This window comes from Scyliorhinus torazame, chromosome 9 (assembly GCF_047496885.1).
Source record: "Scyliorhinus torazame isolate Kashiwa2021f chromosome 9, sScyTor2.1, whole genome shotgun sequence".
Lineage (NCBI taxonomy): Eukaryota > Metazoa > Chordata > Chondrichthyes > Carcharhiniformes > Scyliorhinidae > Scyliorhinus > Scyliorhinus torazame.
Window position 1 is genome coordinate 75,784,984 of NC_092715.1, and position 22,601 is coordinate 75,807,584.

The 22,601-nt window shown below is 47.1% G+C and overlaps 1 protein-coding gene and 1 long non-coding RNA gene across 6 annotated transcripts in view; one reads left to right on the forward strand and one right to left on the reverse strand.

The window, feature by feature from the left end:
• ccdc125 (coiled-coil domain containing 125) overlaps window positions 1-22,601 on the forward strand; it is a 118,562-nt gene that overhangs the window by 69,232 nt on the left and 26,729 nt on the right. For 4 of the 5 annotated variants that reach the window (XM_072516173.1, XM_072516176.1, XM_072516172.1 and 1 more), the window contains 2 exons: window positions 633-733; window positions 7,387-7,502. In XM_072516173.1, coding sequence (XP_072372274.1) covers window positions 633-733; window positions 7,387-7,502 — 217 coding nt within the window. The remainder of the gene's footprint in view (window positions 1-632; window positions 734-7,386; window positions 7,503-22,601) is intronic. The other variant, XM_072516175.1, reaches the window with a different exon arrangement.
• Window positions 16,449-22,601, reverse strand: part of LOC140429331 (uncharacterized) — a 65,632-nt gene continuing 59,479 nt past the window's right edge. The window contains exon 3 of the long non-coding RNA XR_011949042.1: window positions 16,449-19,608. This is a non-coding gene — a long non-coding RNA (uncharacterized lncRNA). The remainder of the gene's footprint in view (window positions 19,609-22,601) is intronic.

The window sequence follows — 22,601 nt, forward strand, 5'->3', positions numbered from 1 at the left end:
TAGAGAAATGATATCACTGGAAGCATAGGTCTCTCTTGACCTTTGCTCAGGGCATTGTCAGCCTTTGTCTGGAAGTTACCCACACAACTCTTGATGTTACAAGTGTACAGGCAATTAATGTTAATGTTAAGTGGATTACGGCACTGCCAGGTCCTTTTTTTTTCGTCCAAGGCAAAGAGAGAACTGAGCATGTTCCAGATCAAGGAATAAGTTGTTTCCTTCTTGGGCCTTCGGGAGTGCCAAAGGTTTATACTTTTGTGGACTTTACTAGTTCTGAATTTCAGACTTTATTCCGGATAGCTACCAGGAGACTTTCATTGAGTTTTCTTCCTGCTACTTTTAATATCTTATGACAAAGTTTAATCTTGTGTTTCGAGTCTCCTCAAATTGGCTGCAGTTGTCTCCTTTAGTTCTGTACATCCCTCTTTCCCTGTACTGCTTGAGGATCAATCAACACTTAATTGGTTGGAGGTCATGATTGCGGATACTGGAATATAATGTCACTCATTCAATTTTAGTTGGACTAAATATTTTTAAAATTTTGGTGCCGGTAATAAATCTTGACTATTGAAGGCGCTTTATTTGAAATTAGATTTCCTTAAGTGTTTGCATATGAATAATGCAGTCTTCAGTTTTCCTTTTCTTCACAGGGTGTGTATTGAAAATGCTGAACTTGCAAAGACTTTGGTGGCAAGAGATACTGAGATTCGGGATCTCAAATCAGAAAATGCTGGTGAGTTTAGTGCGTTGTTGTACTGTGACAAGATGAAGGAACGCTTCATCACATCAGTCTGGGATAGATTCCGATGCAAATCCCAGAGATGAAAGCATTGTTAAAAATCTGATGGAGTAACTAACCTAGAATACATTGGTCATTATTCTTGTGAATATCTTGACGTTGAATACTGGCAGACTATTTGACTGAAGGGTGTATTTCAGCAAAGCCTGTTCTTGTCCACACCAATATTCAAACCACAAGGCTTCGAGCAAGTTGTGCAAATTAACGTTTTTGCATTGAGGCCAATTGTAAAAACCCTATCACCATTTAGCTGAGATCAGTGAACAATTGATTGACCTCTATACTTTGTAGTTTGGATGGTCCAACTACTAATTTGCTGATCCAATGGTGAATCACCGAAGAGCATTTTTGGACCACTGCATTTTCTATCCCATTCAAATGATCATTGTTCATTTTTGATCTTGATGGTGAGTCTTGGCAGACCATTGATGTTACAGTCACGGCCAGATTCTTGCTTGCGTTCTCATCAGATACTCACAGACACACATTGGAAAGTAATTCAAAGTGAGTTCCCTTGCCAGTTTTTCTCTCCCCAAACCAGGCCTTGAGATCAATTGCAGCAAGTCTTCCAGGTAAATAGATTCACCTAGCAGACTAAGGATCAGATTTGCCATCTTCTCGATCCCAGTTCTGGGTCACTGTCCGTGTGGACTTTACACATTCTCCCCATGTTTGTGTGGGTTTCGCCCCCACAAACCAAAGATGTGCAGGGCAGGTGGATTGGCCACGCTAAAATTGCCCCTTAATTGGAAAAAATGGTACTCTAAATTTAATTTTAAAATTAAAAAAAAAAAAAGATTTACCATCTTCTGTGTTTTGTAGTATTGATTTTTTTAAAATTCTTACACCCATATATATGTTCCTATATTCTCCATATTTCAAGATAGAGACTCGTTTATGGACAATGACTTCTGGCCAATTGCCTAAATGACAATTATTCATAGAGTCCAACAGCACAAAAAAGGCCCTTCGGCCCATCATGCCTGTGCCAGTCAAAAACAACCACCTAATTCTCATTTTTCAGCACTTGGCCCATAGCCTTGTATGCCTTGGGATCGCAATGTGGATCCTAGAACTGCACACAATGCTCTAGCTGCAGCCTAACCAACATTTTACACAGTTCCAGCATAACCTCTCTGCTCAAACTCTATGCCTCGGCTAATAAAGACAAGTATGCTTTCTTAACCACTGTATCCACCTGCTCTGCTACCTTAAGGGACTGGTGTTGTATATGCACACCAAGGTCACTCGGTCCTCTGTGCTTCACAGGGTCCTGCCGTTTATCATGTATTCCCTTGCCTTGTTTGTCTTGCCCAAGTGCATCACCTCACACTTATCTGGATTGAATTCCATGTGGTGACATTGTTGGGTTTTGGCGTGCTGTTTGATTACATGGCATCATAACCAAACCCATTTATCACCCCTCCTGTTTGTAGCCTAGGACCTTCAGTGCCACTACACATGAACACAAGAATTAGGAGCAGGAGTAGGCCTTTCGACCCCTCAAGCCCATTCCACTGTTCAGCAAGATCATGGCTGATTTGATTGTGACCTCAACACTACTCCGCTGACGTTTTCTATTAATTGAATTTAAATTCCATCAGCTGTCTACCCTCTCCAAAAAGAACTATTCTGTAACTAACTGGAAACCTTGCAATCGTACCCTGAGACCACTTGTCCAATTTTCCATCCTTCATTGTGCACTTGAGGGGCTGGATTCTCCGCCCCGCCGCGCCACTTTTCTGCTTCACCCCGCCGGTGGGATGCTCCATTACGCCGACCGGTCAACGGTGTTTCCCATTGTGGGGCAGCCCCACGCCATCGGGAAACCCCCGGGCTGTTGGCAAAATGGAGCACCCCACCGGTGGAGAATCTAGCCCATGGCTTTTGTTTGGTGCTTTGGTATGATGGCCTCACAAAGCATTCTTGCACTGACACACATTAAATTGCATCAGCAACATACTGCGTCCTTAATCTCCATGTGTGCCTGAAAGATTTGGAATACCAACTGAATTTTGACAGAAAAATACCCTGATGTAATTTTTGATTTGTTTTGTCCTGGTGTAATTTTACCCTCCATTGTGAACTAATGGCATTTTATCCCACCTAGATTTGGCAATTAGAATACCAACTTCTCACTTTTCTACTTTTACTTGAAGAAGTTGGACACCAGCAGCTTTGTAATTAAAAGTCAGCTTTCTGGTCAGCCAGCCTACTGGGAGTAACCCCTTGCAAAATCAAAACACAATGGGCGGGATTCTCCGTTAGCCGATGGCAAAATCGGGAAAGGTGATTGGATGGAGAATCAGTTCCGACACCGACATCTCGGCAGGTGCTGATTTGTCACCAAATTGCAATGCTCCAGCACCTCAACAGCGGCGTCAATGTGTTCTGGAATGGACGTACAGTAGTCACCGTTTGCATATCATTAGCAAGCCCAACCCGGTATTCTCTGGGGCCTCCGCCATTCTCTGCCTCCGATGGGCCGAGTTCCCGACGGCGTGGTTCACTTGTGCTTTTAAAAATCGTGAAACCATTTTGGACCATGCTCCACGCTGGGTCGATCTGCAGGTCTGCAAGGAAAGTTTTCAGTGCCCTCAATGGAGACTAGAGGTTGGTTTGTTGGAAGACGAGGCGGTGTGTGAGAGGGTGAGGAAATGTATGCAAAACTACCTGCAGGTCAATGACACAGGGGAAGTCTCAGCTGCGGTGCTCTGGGAGGCGCTGAAGACAGTGGTGAGAGGGGAGCTGATCTTGATTCGAGCACATAGGGACAGGACAGACGGGGCAGAAACGGACCGACTGGTAAAGGAGATCGTACAGGTAGACAGGTGATATGCAGAGACCCCGAGGGCAGAGCTATTAAGGGAACGAGGAAGGCTACAGGCTGAGTTTGGGGTGTTGTTCACAGGTAAGGATGTGGAGCAGCCTAGGAAGGCGAGGGGTGCGATCTATGAGCATGGGGAGAAAGCCAGTAAAATGCTGGCACAGCAACTGAGGAAGAGGGAGGCGGCCAGGGAAATAGGGAAGGTAGTTGACGGGGGAGGGGAAACTTGGTAGGAGATCCGGCAGGGTTGAACAAGGTGTTCAGGGACTTCTATAGCAAGCTTTATACCTCGGACCCCCCCTGCGGGGCCGGAGGGGATTAGGCGCTTTCTGGATGGACTGACCTTCCCAAAAGTGGGTAGGGGGTTGGGGGATGGGCTGGGGGCCCCGATTAGGACCGAAGAAATATTGGGGGCTTGAGGGCCATGCAATCGGGCAAAGCCCCGGGGCTGGATGGGTATCCGGTGGAGTTTTATAAAACGTTCTCTGAGATAGTGGGGCCGGTGCTGGTTAGGGTTTTTAACGAGACAAATGACAGAGGGGTTTTACTCCCGACGATGTCACAGGCCACCATCTCCCTGATATTGAAACGGGATAAAGACCCGGAGGCATGTGGGTCCCAGTGGCCGATCTCTCTACTCAATGTAGATGCTAAAATACTGGCCAAGCTCTTGGCGGCTAAGATTGAGGACAGTGTGCCGGACGTTATTCTGGAAGATCAAACCGGGTTCGTCAGGGGCAGGCAGTTGATGGATGAAGGCTGCTGAATGTGATCATGATGCCCCCGGAGAGTAGGGAGGCAAAGGGAGTTGTGGCAATGGATGCCGAGAAGGCTTTCGACCGGGTTGAGTGGGACTATTTATGGGAGGTGCTGGGACGATTTGGGTTCGGGGAGGGCTTTATCGACTGGGTTAGACTGCTGTACCAGGCTCCGGAGGCGAGTGTTCGGACAAATACGTCGACGCCTGACTATTTTAGACAGTACCGAGGGACGAGGCAGGGGTGTCCCCTCTCCCCACTGCTGTTTGCGCTAGCAATAGAGCCGCTGGCAATTGCCCTGAGAGTTTCTAGGGGTTGGAAGGGGCTGGTACGGGGAGGGCGGTGGAACACAGCGTTTAGTTTTACGCTGACGACCTGCACTTATACCTCACTGATCCAGTGGCTGGGGTGGGTGAAATCATGGGAATCCTGAGGGAATTCGGCCGGTTCTCAAGGTATAAACTGAACATGGTGAAAACTGAGTTGTTTGTAGTCCAGACAAGGGGCCAGGAGGGTCGGCTGAGGGTGCTGCTGTTTAGACTAGTATGGGGACAGTTTTAGATACTTAGGGATACAGGTGGCGCGGGACTGGGGCCGGTTGCACAAGTTGAACTTATCTCGGTTTGTGGAGCAAATGAGGGTCGAGTTCCAGAGGTGGGATGCGCTCCCACTGACACGAGCGGGGAGAGTGCAGACGGTTAAAATGCCGATACTCCGAGATTGTTCGTATTCCAGTGTCTCCCCATTTTCATTCCGCGGTCTTTTTTCAAGAAGGTCAATAAAATGATTGTGGGATTTGTGTGGGCAGGAAAGTCCCTGCAGGTGAGGAGATTGATGCTCGAGAGGAACCGAGGTGAAGGGGGACGGTCGCTGCCAAACTTTAGTAATTACTCCTGGGCGGCCAACATAGCTATGATAAGGAAGTGGATCGTGGGTGCGGGGTCGGTTTGGGGGGCGGATGGAGGCCTCTTCGTGCAGGGGCACCAGTTTGGCAGCCCTGGTTCCGGCGCCCCTGCTGCTCCCGCTGGCATGGTACTTCACCAGCCCTATAGTGGTGGCGACCTTGCGGATCTGGGGCCAATGGAGAAGGCATGTGGGGAAAGTGAGAGCATCGGTTTGGTCCCCAATTTGCGACAATCACCGGTTTGCCCCGGGGAATATGGACGGTGGGTTCCGAGCATGGCGGAGGGCTGGGATTGATGGGGGATCTGTTCTTGGAAGGGATCTTCCCAAGCATGAGGGCTGGCGAGAGGGAATGATTTCAGGTACTTGCAAGTGCGGGACTTTCTATGCAGACAGATTCCATCCTTCACATGCCTGCCACTTAGGGGGATCCAGGACAGGGTAGTGTCGAGTGGATGGGTGGGGGAGGGGAGGGTCTCAGATATATACAAAGAACTTATGGGGGCAGAGGAGTCGCAGACCGAGGAGCTGAAGCTTAAGTGGGAAGAGGAGCTCGGAGGTGAGATAGAAGAGGGCTTATGGCCGGAGGCGTTAAGCAGGGTAAACGCAACCGCAACATGCACTAGGCTCAGCCTGATTCAATTCCAGGTCGTCCACCGGGCCCACATGACAGTGGCCCGGATGAGTAAATTCTTTGGATTAGAGGACAGGTGCGCCAGATGTTCGGGAGGACCAGCGAACCATTTCCACATGTTCTGGGCATGTCCAAAACTCAGGGGGTACTGGCAGGGATTCGCGGACGTTATGTCCCAGGTACTGAAAACAGGTGTGGTGCTGAGTCCCAAGGTGGCTATTTTTGGGGTTTCGGAGGACCCGGGAGTCCAGGAGGAGGGAGAGGCTGACGTTTTGGCCTTTGCTTCTCTGGTAGCCCGGCGACGAATTCTGCTGGCATGGAGGGACTCAAAGCCCCCGAAGTCGGAGGCCTGGCTATCGGATATGGCGAGCTTTCTCGGTCTGGAGAAAATTAAGTTCGCTCTGAGAGGGTCACTGTCAGGGTTCGCCCGGAGGTGGAAACCATTTATCGACTTCTTCGCGGAAAATTAATCGTCAGCGGGGAGGGGGGTGGGGGGTGGGGGAGTGAGGGTCACGTAGATTAGGGGGGTAGTTAAGCGGGTCCTTGTAGGAGGGGAGCTGGTTTTTGCACTATGTTGATTGTTCTTTGCACACTGTTTTGTATTGTTGTTGTTTACTATGCCAAAATGCCTCAATAAAATTGTTTATCAAAAAAAAATTGTGAAAGCAGCGTGACGGCTGCTGAGGAAGAGAGAGGGCATACGGAAGGTGTCCAACCTCACCATAGTTTGCTGACCGTTGTGCCGCTGACCGGGTGCTTCTGCTAGGACCAGGGGGGTTAGTTGGGGGTGGCCAGGAGGTGGGCTGTGGGGTCGGGGTAGACGGGCAGGGAACACCATTGCCGCAGCTGGCAAGGCAGCCATGCAGCTGCACACAGTACTTTCAGCTCAGTGTGAACCTAGTGCCACAGGTCGTATAGGTGCCCCCCCCCCCCTCCCCGGGTGCCCTCTGGCCCCAGCCAACCCATCAGCTGTATGGGCATGCACCAGCTCAACCAGTGCCATCTTGTTGGCTGGGAAGAGTGTGCGTGGGGATTATAATGTGTTTGTGCGGCTGCAGCTTATCAGCCTCCCAAGTGTCAATCACGGACCCGGCAAATCCCGCATTGTTTTTTATTGGAATCGATTGTGTTCCACGTGGCACTGGTGCTCGCTCCTCAACGGTAGCAGAATCGGTCCAGGTGCAGCGCCGGTATTTCTGTCGTGAAAGTCCACGGATTCTGCGTTGACTTAGTCTCAGAAACGGAGAATTCCGCCCATAATCTGCGATTGCATTAAAATGTTCGGTTTGTAGCTAAATTTTTTATAAGTTATTAAATCTTGTTAAAAGACTATCAATGTAACCAGATTTAGAAACATTGAAAGTTGATTTTCCGGCATCCTTTTGGTGTTTTAAAATGTTTATTGTCACCCTTTAACGAAACAGATCTATTTGTTTGATATATTTCATTATATTTGCTTTCTTAGTTTTGGACCAACAATGTTCAGAGCTACTAGCAATGCTCGATGCAGAGGATCAGCACACATTCCAAAAAACGTTGCCAGTAAACAAGAAAGACTTCACTGAGGTTACAACATTGGAGGTAAAAATCCCAGCAAACCCCTTTACTTACTGTTTATGATCTCTGTTTTCATTCTACATTTACTTTGTAAAATTACCCAGGTTGTTAGGAAAACAAAAGTGGGTTATTTATATTTGTATTGGTAAACATTAGAAATAAGATATAGTTTGAAATGTGTTTAATTTAATGTTTCTGTGCCTGGAAGAGTAAAACCTATAGTTAGATTCATGCTGAACAAAGGTATGTGTGCGGGTTGGTTAATTTCCAACTGTGTTTCTATTGTGCTTAGAGAGCGCTATGGCGTAAATAATAAATAAAAGACATTAGCATATGGGTGTTGCTCAACAACTGGGACCTTGTAAGGGAGAGAAGCTTTTAAGTTTTAGTTTTAGCAGAATTTATGGGCAGTTGGTGACGGGATACTGGGGAGTGAACAACTCTCAACTCTGACAGGAGAAGCTGACAGGACAAGGGAGTTACAATGTTGGAATCTTCAAAAGAACAAAATACAATCCAGATAAGCAGGAAATTGGGACAGAAAGAACATTTAAGACACCTGAAGTTAAGAGAACAGAGACCAAGGTATTGTTCAGAAGAATTTCAAGGACGAGGAAACAAAGTGTTTTGATTTAAAGAGACAATTTCAGTAACTAGATTTACAGTGGGGATGGGGACAACAGACCTCAGAGGTAAATGAAACATCTGGTGCCACTTTAATACAGTCTGGGAATCAAGAGTTAAGACAATTGTGAGCAATTTGTGCAGCAATCAAGACAAAGAAATCCTGAAGGGATTGGTATAAAATCCTGAACTGAATTTGTTGTTAAATGTGAAGCAGAAGCTTTGTTTAAAAGGTCATTTGGAAAATCTGGTCTGGATTTTGGAAAGCATACTGTTCAGGGAAAGCATTATTATTATGAGAGACAATTTTAAGGTGTGTTTTTGGGAGTGAAGCTTGGAAACTCTCATGTGACAATCATCTGGGTAATTCTGAGGAGAAAGTCACAGACACTAACCTGGGTTCAGAGTGGAGTGTGTATTTGACCACAATCATCTTAGGTGCTTAAAAAGGACGTTTTGTATGAATGCAACCATTGTACCTGAAGAAGTACTTTGTGACTTCCAGTGATGGCATGTGGAGAGCAGTCACACACGACGTGGCTCCCACCGGAGTATCTTGATTTTGGCTCTTTTCTCCCAGTTTGTGGGGGTGATTTGGGGAGGAACTTGGTTAGTTTGATGGGATAAGAGTCCCACTTAAAAGGAATGCCCACTAAGTAGATGACCAGGCAGCAGAAAAGTAAAGATTTATCTACTTGGGAACTTTGAAAGCTGCATCTACTCAGAAATTGACAGAGACACTTCCGGTGGCGGCCATGGAGTGAGAGGTCGCTTATTTGGTAGCTCCCGCTCGTGGTGGACTTTTGGGACCTTTTCGCCCGATTTATGGGGGATTTGACTGGTAAAATTGGAGACTGGTGAGGCAGAGAAGAAGAATCCCCCACCAGTTTATGGAGTCGTGGACCAGACATGGTCTGCAAAAAAGAGATTATTGGGCAAAGAAGAGAGTGGAGTCTGCAGCACAGGAAAACATGGCGGAGGCTCGGGAACTGGGATTGCCGGCCCAATGGTCAACGGAGCAGCTGGTGAACTTCCTCCAGGAGAGTTTCACCAAACAAAGACAGGAGTACCTGTACCTGATTAAGACGTGGATTGATCGGGTGGAGCAAAGGTTGGAAGCCCAGGGACTGGCGATCCAGAAGGTGGAAGAGAAGGTGGCTGAGAACGAAGACCAGCTAACCGCAATGGCAATGAAGATGGATCTGATGAGGGAACCACCAGAAAAGGCTGCAAGAGAATGTGGAGGATTTGGAGAACAGGTAGCGCAGGCAGAATTTGAGGATCGTTGGCCTCCTAGAGGGCATTGAGGGATCCAACGCAGTGGCATACGTGGTGCGTATGTTTGAGATGCTGCTTGGCGAAGATGCGTTTGCTCGACCCCTGGAAGTGGACAGGGCGCATAGAGCACTTGCGAGGAAGCCGCAGATGAATGAGCCGCCGAGGGCGATGGTGGTACGAATGTACCAGTTCCTGGATAAGGAACAGATCTTGAGGTGGGCCAGGCAGACGAGGGGCTGCAAATGGGAAGACAATGAGCTGAGCATTTACCAGGTGCGGAACTGGCCAAAAGAAGAGCGAGCTTTAACAAGGTTAAATCGGTCCTCTTCAAGAAAAGGGTGAAGTTCGGCATGCTGTACCCAGCTCATTTGTGGGTCACTTACGAGGGCCAAGAACTTTATTTCGGATGGGCGGATGAGGCGATGAACTTTGTTAAGGACAGGAGACTGGCAGGTGATTGAGGACATTGAACTTGGGGGCGGGTAATTCTGTGCCTGTGCTGCTAAATTTCTTTTCTTTTGAGCTGTGTTTGGAGTGTTTTGGGCAGTTCTCAGTTTTGTGTGCGGGTTAACTTTGTTCTTGTGGGGGGATGGTGGGTGGTATTTTCTGCTGTGTGTTTGTTGAGGATTGTGATGTTTTGCATATGTATGTTTGAGAGGGGGGAGGGAGAACCATAGGGGGTAGGATGCTTGACGCCATGGGCGGGGGCTACCAGGCTAGCTGGGCGGGCTAGCTCATGGAACGCAGTTGGGGCCGAGCAGGTGACTAGTTTGATATGGGGGGTTGGGATTGTTGTTTTGTAAGTGGGGGGAGAGGGGGAATTGTTCTGCTGACAGGAGAGGGACTGACGTTGGAGACAAATTGGAGGTCGAGGACGGTGGGCGCCCGAGGGCGGGCCTGAGGAGGCGCGGGACGCGAGCTGGCCAAAGACGGAAGATGGTTGATCGGCGAGGGGGGGGGGGAGGAGACACACCTGAGGGTAGTGGATCAGACGAAACTGAGGAAGGGGTGGGTTGGGCAGGTATTTCACTCCGGACTAGACTAAAACTAGGGGGGGGGTTGGAATCCTGATCAATAAGCGGGTGTCATTTGAGGTAGGGAATATAGTGGCGGACTCCGGGAGTAGGTATATCATGGTGAGTGGGAAGCTGGATGCTGGTGGTATTAGTGAATATTTACACCCCAAATTGGGATGACGTGGAGTTTGAGGCGGGTGTTAGGGAAGATCCCGGACCTGGACTCGCATAAGCTGATCATGGCGTGGACTTCAATACGGTCATTGATCCGAGGTTGGATCGGTCGAGTTCAAGGACAGGTAGGGTGCCAGTTGCGGCGAAAGAGCTAAAGGGGTTTATGGAACAGATGGGGGGACTAGACCCGTGGACGGCCAAGAGCGAAGGAGTTTTTTTTTCCCCCACGTGCACAAATTGTATTCCCGGATTGATTTTTTTCATTTTAAACAGGGCTTTACTGGCAGGAGTGGTGGATACCGAGTATTCGGCGATTGTTGTGTCGGATCATGCCCCACACTGGGTGGGTCTACGGGTGAGCAAGGTGGGGGGGGGGGGGGGGGGGGGTCAGCGCCTGCAACTGAGATTGGATGTAGGACTGTTAGCAGATGAGGGGGTGTGCGGGCGGATGAGGGAGGCCATCCAGAATTATTTGGAGATAAATGATACGGGGGAAGTTTCAGCAGCAACAGTATGGGAAGCGCTGAGGGCAGTGATTAGGTGTGAGCTAATTTCGCAGGCTCATAGGGAGAAGGTAGAGCTGGTCGAGATGGATAGGTTGGTGAGGGAAATAGTCCAGGTGGATAGAAGCCTCAGAGGCGGAGTTGTTGAAGGAGCAGCAGAAGCTGCAGATGGAGTTTGGTCTGCTATCCACAGAAAAGGCGGTGGGATAGTTGAGGAAGATGAGGGGGGCAGTATATGAGTATGGTGAGAAGGCCAGTAGGATGCTAACACACCAGCTAAGGAAGAGGGAGGCAGCCAGGGAGATAGGAAGAGTGAAGGACAGAAGGGGGAACGCCGTCTTGGACCCAGCAGGGCTGAATGTGGTGTTTAAGGAGTTTTGCAGTCGCCTGCATGAGTCGGAACCCCCAGCTGGGATGGAGGAGATGAGGCAGTTTTTGGAAGGGTTGGAGTTTCCGAAGATGGGGGAAGGGTGAGTGGAGGGGTTGGGAGCCCCGATCGGGATTGTAGAAGTAGTAGAGGGATTGGTGGCCATGCAGTCGGGCAAGGTCCCGGGACCGGACGGCTACCCTGTAGAATTCTACAAGACGTTCTCTGGGATGCTGGGCCCGCTGCTGGTGAGGGCATTTAATGAGGCTAGGGAGCGAGGTGTCCTTCCCCCAACAATTGCGCAGGCTTCCATATCATTGATCCTCAAGCGGGAGAAGGACCTAGAGCAATGTGGGTCATACAGGCCAATCTCCCTACTGAATGTCAATGCCAAATTGCTGGCCAAACATTTGGCCTCGAGGATAGAGGACTGCGTTCCGCAGGTGAAGAAAGACGGGGTTTGTTAAAGGCAGGCAGCTGGGGGGAGGTAGACGTGGAAAAGGCCTTTGACCGGGTGGAATGAAATTATCTGTGGGAGGTCCTGGGACGGTTTGGGTTTGGGCAGGGCTTTATTGACTGAGTTTGGCTGCTACACCAGGTACCGGTGGCGAGTGTGCAGACAAATTGGCTGAGTTTGGACTACTTTAAATTGCACCGAGGGACAAGGCAAGAATGTCCTCTCTCCCCACTGTTGTTTGCCTTGACCATAGAACCATTGGCGATGACGCTTAGAGCATCAAAGGACTGGAGGGGGCTAGTCCGGGGGGGACACACACGGTCTTATTATATGCAGACGACCTACATCTATACATTTCTGACCCGTTAAGGGGGATGGGGGAGTTTATGCGGATCTTAGGGGAATTGGCTGGTTCGTGGGGTACAAATTGAATATGGGTAAAAGTGGGGTTTTTGTGATCCAGGCGAGGGGGCAGGAGAGGAGACTGGGGGACCTGCCATCTAAAGTGGTGGGAGGGAGATTCCGTTATATGGGAATTCAGGTGGCACGGAGATGGGAGCAGTTACACAAATTAAATTTGACCCGGCTAGTTGAACAAATGTAGGAGGACTTTCAGAGGTGGGACATGCTCCCGTTGTCACTGGTGGGGAGTGTACAAACCGTAAAAATGAAGGTCCCACCTTGGTTTCTGTTTGTTTTCCAATGCCTCCCTATTTTCATACCAAAGACCTTTTTTAAGCGGGTGAATAGGGTGATCTCTGGTTTCAGCGGGTGAATAGGGTAATCTCTGGTTTAAGCGGGTGAATAGGGTAATCTCTGGTTTAAGCGGGTGAACAGGGTGATCTCTGGTTTTGCGTGGACGGGTAAAGCCCCGCAAGTAAAGAAAGTACTGCTGGAGCGAAGTCGAAGGGGATGGGGGGGGGGGGGGGGGGGGGTCGGGCTGGCGCTGCCGAACTTTACAGGATGTGAGTAGTGGGGGGGGGGGGATTCGGGTCTGGGGGGTGGGGGAGTCGGGGCTGTGGGGGGGGGGGGGGGGGTTGGGTCCTTGTGGGAGTGAGTGCAGGCGGCATCATGTAAGGGCACAAGTTTGAGGGCATTGGTAACGGCTCCTCTGCCATTCTTGCCAGCCTGGTACTCCACAAACCCGGTGGTAGTGGCGGCCCTGAGAGTCTGGGGGCAGTGGCGGAAGCTTATGGGAGTGAGTGTTGGTGTGAGCTCCAATTTGTGGTAATCACCGGTTTGTCCCCGGGAAGGCTAGATGGGGGGTTTCGGAGGTGGCAAAGAGCAGAGTTTGAGAGGCTGGGGGATCTATTTATTGATGGGAGCTTTCCATGTTTAGAGGATTTGGAGGAGGAGTTTGAATTGCCGGGAGGGAATGGGTTTCGATATCTGCAGATGAGCAATTTTGCGCGAAGGCAGGTTGCGACCTTTCTGCTTCTACCGCCTCAGGGAATACAGAATACGGGGGGTGAGGGAGGGGAAGGTTTTGGATATCTCAAGAACTCATGGAGTGAGAGGAAACTCAGATAGGTGAGCTAAAAAGTAAATGGGAAGATGAGCTGGGAGGGGAGGTAGAGGTGGATCTGTGTGAGGATGCTCTGAGCAGAGTCAACACGTTCTCATCATGTGCCAGGCTCAGCCTGCTACAATTCAAGGTGGTTCACCGGGCACACATGACGGTGGCTCGGATGAATACGTTTTTTAGATAGAGGACAAGTGTGTGAGGTGTGCGGGAGGGCCAGCAAACCATGTCCATATGTTTTGGGCATGCCCGAAGTTTAGGGGATACCGGCAGGGATTTGCGGACGTCATGTCCACGGTACTGAAAATACGGGTGGCGCCGAGTCCAGAGGTGGCGATTTTCGGAGTGTCGGAAGATCCGGGGGTCCAGGGGGCGAGAGAGACTGACGTTTTGACCTTTGCCTCCTTGGTAGCCCGGAGACGGATCTTATTAGCGTGGAGGGACTCGAAGCCCCCAAAATCGGGGGTATGGGTTAATGACATTGCTTGGTTTCTCAGACTTGAGAAAATTAAGTTCGCCCTGAGAGGATCAACGTTAGGGTTCGTCTGCAGGTGGCAGCCGTTTATCAACTTCTTCGGAGAAAACTAAACTGTTAGCAGATTCAATAAGGGGGGGGGGGGGAGGGCTAAGGGGGAGTTAGGCTATTTTGTTTTTAGAGTAGGCGGGTTACACACTGAGCTATGTGTACATTTGTATTTGTATTTATTGTTATAAAATCATAAATGCCTCAATAAAATGTTTTTTTTTTTAAATGACAGAGGCTCCTGCTTTGTCTTTGGCCACTCCGCTAACTGCTGAGATGTTTACAGGAATCTTAGTGAGGGAACCTAAGAAACTGCAGCAGGCTGTCTCTGAAGACCTGGACAGAGCAATTGAAGGGGCCCTGTCCCTTATTCGCGTGGCCCTGGAAAAAGCGGATCTGACAGTAAAGGCGCATGCATGGCGCAATGCTAAAGGATGTGGAGGTGGCCCTTTCAAGGCAGAGTGACCAGATCACCTCCCAGAAATTGGACATGGCAAGGGTGGCCAGGGGCAACAGAATGCTAAGGGCGAAGGTCGACAATCTGGAGAATTGCTCCAGAAGGCTGAATTTGAGAGTCGCTGGGCTGCCATAAGGGCTGCGTGTTGAGTGGGGGAGGGATAGTTCTCTGACAGTGTTCATAACTTTTTCTTTGCTTTTCGGATAGAGGATTTGGTGGCCATCTTGGGTCGACCTGGTGTGGGCTGTCTTTGAGTAGTTGCTGGACCCACAAGGGAGGAATGGCTGACTCTGGTTGGTGGGAATAGATGGCCCCCTGTTCATGCTGATTCCAAACACCAAAGTGGTGTTGTTGCAGGAGATCCAGACCCATAAGACCATATGACATAGGAGCAGAATTAGGCCACTCGGCCCATCGACTCTGCTCCACCATTCAATCATGGCTGATATTTTCTCATCCTCATTCTCCTGCCTTCTCCCCATAACTCTTGATCCGCTTATTAATCAAGAACCTATCTATCTCTATCTTAAAGTCACTCAGTGATTTGGCTTCCACAGCCTTTTGCGGCAAAGAGTTCCACAGATTCACCACCCTCTGGCTGAAGAAATTCCTCCTCATCCCTGTTTTAAACGATGGTCCCTTTAGTCTGAGATGATGTCCTCTGGTTCTAGTTTTTCCTGCAAGTGGAAACATCCTCTCCATGTCCACTCTATCCAGGCTTTGTAGCATCCTGTAAGTTTCAATAAGATCCCCCCTCATCCTTCAACGAGTACAGACCCAGAGTCCTCAACCGTTCCTCATACGACAAGTTCTTCATTCCAGGGATCATTCTTGTGAACCTGCTCTGGACCCTTTCCAAGGTCAGCACATCCTTCCTTGGATACGGGGCCCAAAACTGCTCACAATACTCCAAATGGGGTCTGACCAGAGCCTTATACAGCCTCAGAAGTACAACCCTGGTCTTGTATTCTAGCCCTCTTGACATGAATGCTAACATTGAATTTGCCTTCTTAACTGCCGACTGAACCTGCACATAACCTTAAGAGAATCGTGAACAAGGACTCCCAAGTCCCTTTGTGCGTCTAATTTCCTAACTAAGCATTTCCCCATTTAGAAAATAGTCTATGCCTAAATTCCTCCTTCGAAAGACCCAGGGCGATTTATAAAAAAAAAACCCAAAACATTTAGCATACCCAATTATATTTTCCAATTAAGGGGCAATTTACGTGGCCAATCCACTTATCTTGCACACCTTTTATGTTGTGGGGGTGAAACCCACGCAGACACAGGGAGAACGTGCAAACTCCACACGGACAGTGTAGGGCAATTTTTACATCTGGGTTAGATGGACTTTTCTTTTTTCTCTCCGGTACACCAGGTGTACTCTCGAATTAACTTCCTGGAGTAGTGGGGGCGGGGTATTTGGCAGTAGTTATTTTGGGTTCTGTTCCACATTTTGTGGACTTGGTATTGGAGCTGGGGGGCCCTTTGTGGAGGCTGAATACGGTATTGCTGGTGGACAAGAGTTTCTGTGAAAGGGTATCTATGCCGTTGGGGAGTACATTGATTTTAATAGGAGTGAGACGATCTCGCCTTCCACATTGTAGGAGACTCTGAAGGCGGTCATTAGGGATGAGATAATCTCCTATAAGACCCATCAAGAGAGAGTGAAAGGGTGGAGAGGCAGAGGTTGGTGGATTCTGTGACAGTCGAGGAGTGTTCTATTTAAGATCTTCCCGATTAGTCGAGGTTGTAAGCTACCAGACAAGGTCCTGTGAATATCTAAAGTAAGGCTCGCTATTTGGGAGTTCCAATTATAGTATCCACAATGTGCCTTGCTTTCATTACCTTCAGTGTACAGGATAGACTGTGACTTAGATTGCTATCTTTTCCTTAACTTAACTAAATATTTCTAATTCTTGAGAGCCAGGCATGGGTAAGTGACCCTTCAGATAACCTCAAAGGGTGAGAATATGATGAGTCTTAGTTAAATGTCACTCTTATTTATTAAAATGGACACTGATCTGTATGGTACAATATATACGCAATTTATTTAAAGAGAAAAGTTAATACAAGTATTTTTGATAAATGATACAGTTTGACAAATACAGGATACATTATGAGTTAGCCTGTGACCTCCTTAACTACATATTTGCTTAAGCTATAAACATCTCATACTTACATTGACTAGTAGCCTCGGACTTCAGTACTCAATCAATGAGCAGAATTCTACGAGTCGAGATAGCAGCTTGGTCAAATAAACACCAGCAATCTCCTAAACAGCTCTCCGAGCGAAACTCTAACTTTCGCAGACTGTCCTTAAACATTTATATCCTTTTCTTACTTAGGAAGTTCTAGGTAGTTTTTTGCAGGGCATTTGCTTCTGAAAAATAGATTGACTCCCCAGTTATTTCGAGACAAAGAACAGTCTCTCTCTTGGTCGGCAAGACCTTGGTTTCTAGGGAGGTCTAGCAGGGCACTCGTTCCTAAAGATACGAGGTTGATACCTCCGGTAGCCATCTCCAGAAAAACACCAACCTCCCTTCTTGGCATGGCCTCTTGCCAGGCAGTAGCCTCCCTTAGTGGCAAGGTCACTAGACAAGTGATATCCTCCCCTTATTCCCAGACAAGGCCGCAAGACTTAATGAGTTCACTGCATCTGGACTCTTACAAAGATAATGTCTGTAATACTTGTTGAAAAACATTATTGCGATAAGTAATGGTTTACAAGAGATAATTGACTTCATCAGTCAACAGTTTTTAATATAGAGTGAATACATGATTTAATATAAAATCAGTTTTGATCAGTTTTTAATATAAAGCGAATATATGATTTAATATAAAATCAGTTCTGACCAGCCTTTAATATTGGTCTCCTCTTGAGAAAAATAAATCTGGTGGCTAATATCTTCTTCGGATAGTTTTCTTGATGAATGTCCTTGAGTTTCGCTTTTTATGGTCATGGTTCATATTGAATGAATGTCCATCTTTGTTGCATTTCTCTTTTCCTTCTAATTGTTTGGAAAAGGGTTGATTCTGCCACCAGTCCTTCATGGGTGTTTTTCCCATGAAAAATGCTTCTGACTTCCGAATAGGCGGTTCAGTCCATCTTTTGAGGGTCCATAATAAGAGGAGATAACAACAGAATCCCAAGAGGAGTTTTGCTTTGTAATTTGTCCTCATGTTGAGTGTGATTCTGGGATTAGTGTTAAGGGCAGTTCTCTTTTAGCAAGATATGGACTGTGGGTATTTTGTTCAGGAAATCGATTTCTGTTTCGAAGGTACAGTAATCTAAGGTTAATGCATTCAATAATAATGTTATAGTTTCTTGTTATAAGGCAAGCTATTCCTAAGGTTTTCTAATGTTAATTAGGATTAAAATCGTAGATTATACAAGAGTAATGAGCATGATCTTTCTCCATAGGCTGAGTATCCTCCAAGTATATGGAGACATAGCCAGGTTGGCCAATCTGGAAAGATAAGGCAGATCTAGTCAGTTAGAATTAGTGCCTAGGTGGGGTAAGTCCCATTTATCCTATCTCTGGTGGACATCACTACTTTCTTATCTTAGTGCGGCTTTCTGCAGCGCTCTAAATCCATTCAGTCAGTTCCTGGCAACAGGTTTTCTTTGTTTTTTTACCCAATCAGCAAAAGTCTGGTTTGATGACCTGGGGTCGTTCAGGTAGGTTTGGTAGGTACTCACGTGGAGTGGAGAATGACCATACATGGTTAATTTGGCTACTTCCATCTGGCGTATTTTTGGGGCATCCAATTGCCATGGACCAAATCCAATTTTGTGACTTACTTCGTCACAGACCATTTCCAGCGTAAGGTTGGAAAATTTAACTTCCGTGTGCTCATAGGCCGGGGGGCATGGGGTTTGGTTGTGTCCCCATCCATGACAGAGGGAGAATTCCTTGAATCCTTTCTTAAATTGACCAATTAATCTGTTCTCATCTCGGGCGTTCTTGGCATAGAGGACATTTTCCCATTCTGAAAGGACTGAAAATATTTCTTGGTAGTTTTGGGTATCAGCTTGTATTATTACTTTATGGATGTCTTCTTGTCCTCTAAGGGACACTATCCTTTCCAGGCAGACCATCCATCTACCATCATCTGGGTAGATCATACGGAAGATGTCTGTCTGTAGGAGCTCTGCTAGTGTCATGGTATTTGGGTATATATGCCTGCTTTGGAGGCAGTTGGCATATCCTCCTGCCCAGAGTGTACATATTGGATCGAATGGGGTTTGCTGACCTGTTTCTTTTTCCATGGTCAATATTTTGAGGGCTTGTTCAGGGGTACATCCTACTTGAGGTGCTATTTTATAAGAAGTTAATTGCAGGATTATCTTTTCTGCCAGCCTAGAGTCAGCTTCATAGTTGTCAGGTGCTTGGGGATCTGAGATTATTGGGTCAGAGGACCTTGAGTCATAGTTAAAACAAATTTCTATTTCCATATTAAATTCCCATGCTTGGATCAAACAGTGCAGACAAATGGGAGAGTACTTCCAGTAAATATTCTGGTTGGAACAGGTTACTCACTGGAATTGTGTACGGTGCCTTTGCTTCACGGGATGATTGTGGACAAAGATAGGCATTCCTGTGGTTAGATTACAGTGGCTAGTATGGGCTTTCAGGAAGTCCTTGCTCATAAGTCCTTGCAAAAGGGTTTCTTTTAGTCGCTCTGGGATATAACGGCAAGTATAGGAATGAGAAGTTTCTCCTTTAGTTACTCCAACATGGAACTGCACTTTGTTGCAAGTGAAGGTGCTATTGTTAGATCTGCAAAAGGTTAACGTGTCTCTATGTCCAGGGTCTTTATCCAAGTTTTCCAGGTGTTGTGTATAGAAGTTGAAATTTAGATGATCGTCTGTTGGCGTGGTCATCAAGATGAGGCAAGAGGTCCAGTCTTCGGTCCAGCGTGGGTATTGGAATTGGTATATCAATTCTCCGCATAAGGGGGCACGATGCTCAAGCAATAATTGTTGCAGCTTTCGCAGAGTATAGAGGGTCTCTTGTCTTTGTTGATCGGTTTGGATTGAGTAATATTGATTTGCTGAGCCCTATTGCTGGAGGACGGTGCAGTAGGGGGAGCAGAAGGTTGGATTATCAGACATAATGGTTTGTAGATTTGTTTTCGGTTGGTCTTCTGCTTTGGTTCAAATTTTGGCTTTGGCATTTGGAGCTCCAAGGTGATCTGGGCCAATCTAGTATTGATAAGGTGTAATATAATCAGGGTAAGAGGTATAAAGGCAAATGCCACAATATATCCTCCTTTAATAATATCAAAGTTCTTTATTCATAAGGCAATGGAGAATACAAGGTTGGGAAAATGTTAGGTCAATACTATATATTGGGAAAGTGTTACTGAAAGGTGAGGCAGACTAGGGGGACATAATCCGCAAGTCATAATTCACAAGTTGCTGGTCATATCCTCCTCTTGGCCACCTAGGCTGCTGAGCAGACCGGTGGAAATACTCGTGTCCAAGTAACCAAAAAGGGGAAGTGGAAGGGTCGTAAAAACTGTTCTTTCGTCTTATAATTTTTAGTCCGAGAGAAACACATTGAAATTATGGTCGAACGTATTGACATCAACGTCTTCTAGTCCTGAAAGTACATTCAGTCTAAGCCCAATGCTAGGCTCTTCCCTCAGCGAAGAGTCACAATTATCTGTCAATAAAGTAGAGGTAGAAACCACATTGTGCGAGGCGTGTGGCGTGAAAGACTCAGCGCGCGGAGGGGTAAGAAGGTGAGTATTGAAGGTGAGTTCTCCAATGCGAAACGGTCAAGTGGGACTGGAAGGGCGTAGGATGTAGCCTCATAAAAAGACTTAAGGGGAATTTTATAAGGATGCTAATTCATAACCGTAGTGTTGTTCAGAAATTGGCAACACAAGGCTTGGCACCAGGAACGGACATGGCACGAGTGGCAAGATAAAAGAACAAAAGATGGGCAACAAAAGTCACAAAGCGGGCATGAGGCCATAAGGGCAGAGGGAATACACAAGTGTCTCACTGCAAGCAGGTTGCTTGTAGTTTGGAGGTCTGGATGTGAGTGGCCTAGTGAGAACCACAATGACGGCTTGACCCGGAAGTAAAGAGCGCCTGGAACGGAACCATTGGAGCTCATATATCGTGGATACACATTTTCTGTGCCGGCGTTAGTATTTAGTGAAAGCTTGACAAGAGCTTCTTCATATAATTCCATTAATGACTGGGAAGAGAAGTAGGATTGGAAAGTGAATTCTTGAATTATGTCCTCGTCTCTCTTTTGGTATTGATCCATAACTGTCAATTATCTATTGGGGCGAAGGAAACGTATCAGTACTTTGCCTGCAACCCCAATCAAACCATATTTTAGGTATTTTCCCATTCCTAACATATGGCCAAACCAGCTAAGCATTCTGGAGGCTGAGTTGACGGTGAAGTCAATAATTGAGGAGAATGCATGTGGTAATCTTGGGAAGGCGTTTATCATGGTCTCGCCTAATACAGTAATTCTCTCATGGCTCCCGTATAGGAAGTGTCTATTGACTCCAAGTAAGCCTGGAGGTGTTTTATCTGTTTCTCGATGTCCCAATTAGTATATGTAAGGACTAATGGCTCCTGTATGATGACCATTGCGGCATCCAGCATTTGTGAGATAAGCAGCCTTAGGAATGGATCTACCACTGGGGGGCAGTAGGTAGACTGCTTGTGTTGTGTGATTGGTGGTAATAAATAGCCACAACAACTGGTATGGTTAACCGTTGGGGTAATTAGCTAGGTGCCGACTGGAAGTGAGCAATCCTCGCAAAGGTTTGCTGTGGCTATAATGATTGAGCCGTTGGCCATGGAGAAGTAGGAGCGGAACGCCTGTGTGATTGGCATGGCTATTACAGGGCAATCATGTGCACTGGTATCGCAGAGGTTAACTGGAGTCCAGTCATCAGCGATGTAGAAGGATCCCTGAGGGCATAATTTAGCCGTGAGCAGGTAATGTTAGTTGAGGCGTGTAATAAGGCCGTCTGGTTTTTAAGGGGCAGCTCACTTATACCAACATTATAGTCGGGTTTTATCTGTATCAGGGTATAGTGTTTGGCCCTGCAGTGGGGAATGCCGATGTTGGCCAAAAAGTAGGTAAATAACGACACTCCGTTTTCATGAACACAGGTATTTAGAATACAAGCTGAATCTTATACCGATATCTTTGGTAATATCTAGTTACCATACCACCTAATATATCCCCAGCAGGATTAGATGTAATGACGTTATAAAGTCTTACAGGTGTTCCTCTTTTTAAACCAGCCAGATGTTTGTCTGAAGACATATATTCATTGATTGATTGTTCTAACTCTTCCCAGAGGGCATGGCCCATCTGGATAGCGTTAATAATTCTAAGTAGTTGCGTATAAGTTTTAGTGATTGATAGTTTGGCCCCTAAATGTAACATAGGTGCTGCTGAGAGGGCTAGTCCCTGGGCCAAATGTTTTCCGAGGGAAGTAATATGGTGAGCAATATTCTGCTGGTTGTTTGTCAGTTCCTTATTCCAGGATAAAAACCTGGAGAAAAGGTCTACTGAGATTTGTTGTCCCTTAACTATTTTAGCGAAAATAGATCTGCGTTCGCGGCTGGCCATGGGCTGAGGCGTGGTGAGATTGTATGCGATATGTGCGAGGCCTGAGGGAATTTCAAGAAGATGAGCGTCGCGTTTGAAGTTAGAGATGAAAGAGGGGAGTTTATTCCTGAGGTGGCAATCAAGCTGTTGGAGCCAGGCACAGTCAATTGCTGCAGTCGAATTCTCTACGCTGTCCGCCAGGGTAGTGTTCCAAAAGGGAATAGGAGTTAATGCTTGGTGAAGCGAGTGTAGGAAGGTCTCGTTTTCTAATAGGACAAGATAGAGAGATCTGAAGATGATATTCTGGTTACTGTTATCTGTCCAGGTAGAAGCTGTGAGGTTATTAGTAAAACGCCAATAGCGTTTAGTAATGGTGCTGTTTTCTAGTGGACAAGCTCCCCTACCTTTTCTGTTCAATCTCATTCCAATTGTATGGTTTGATAAGGATTGGTTGAGCAGGGCAACCCATAGGGGGTGCCTGCAAATGTCACGAAAAGTGATAGGTTGAAAGAAATCTTGGCATGAACCTTAATGGTTGGTGCTTTGGAGAATATGTAGGCACGTACCGGGAAGGTTGTTGTTGGGCGAATTTCATGATCGTGAC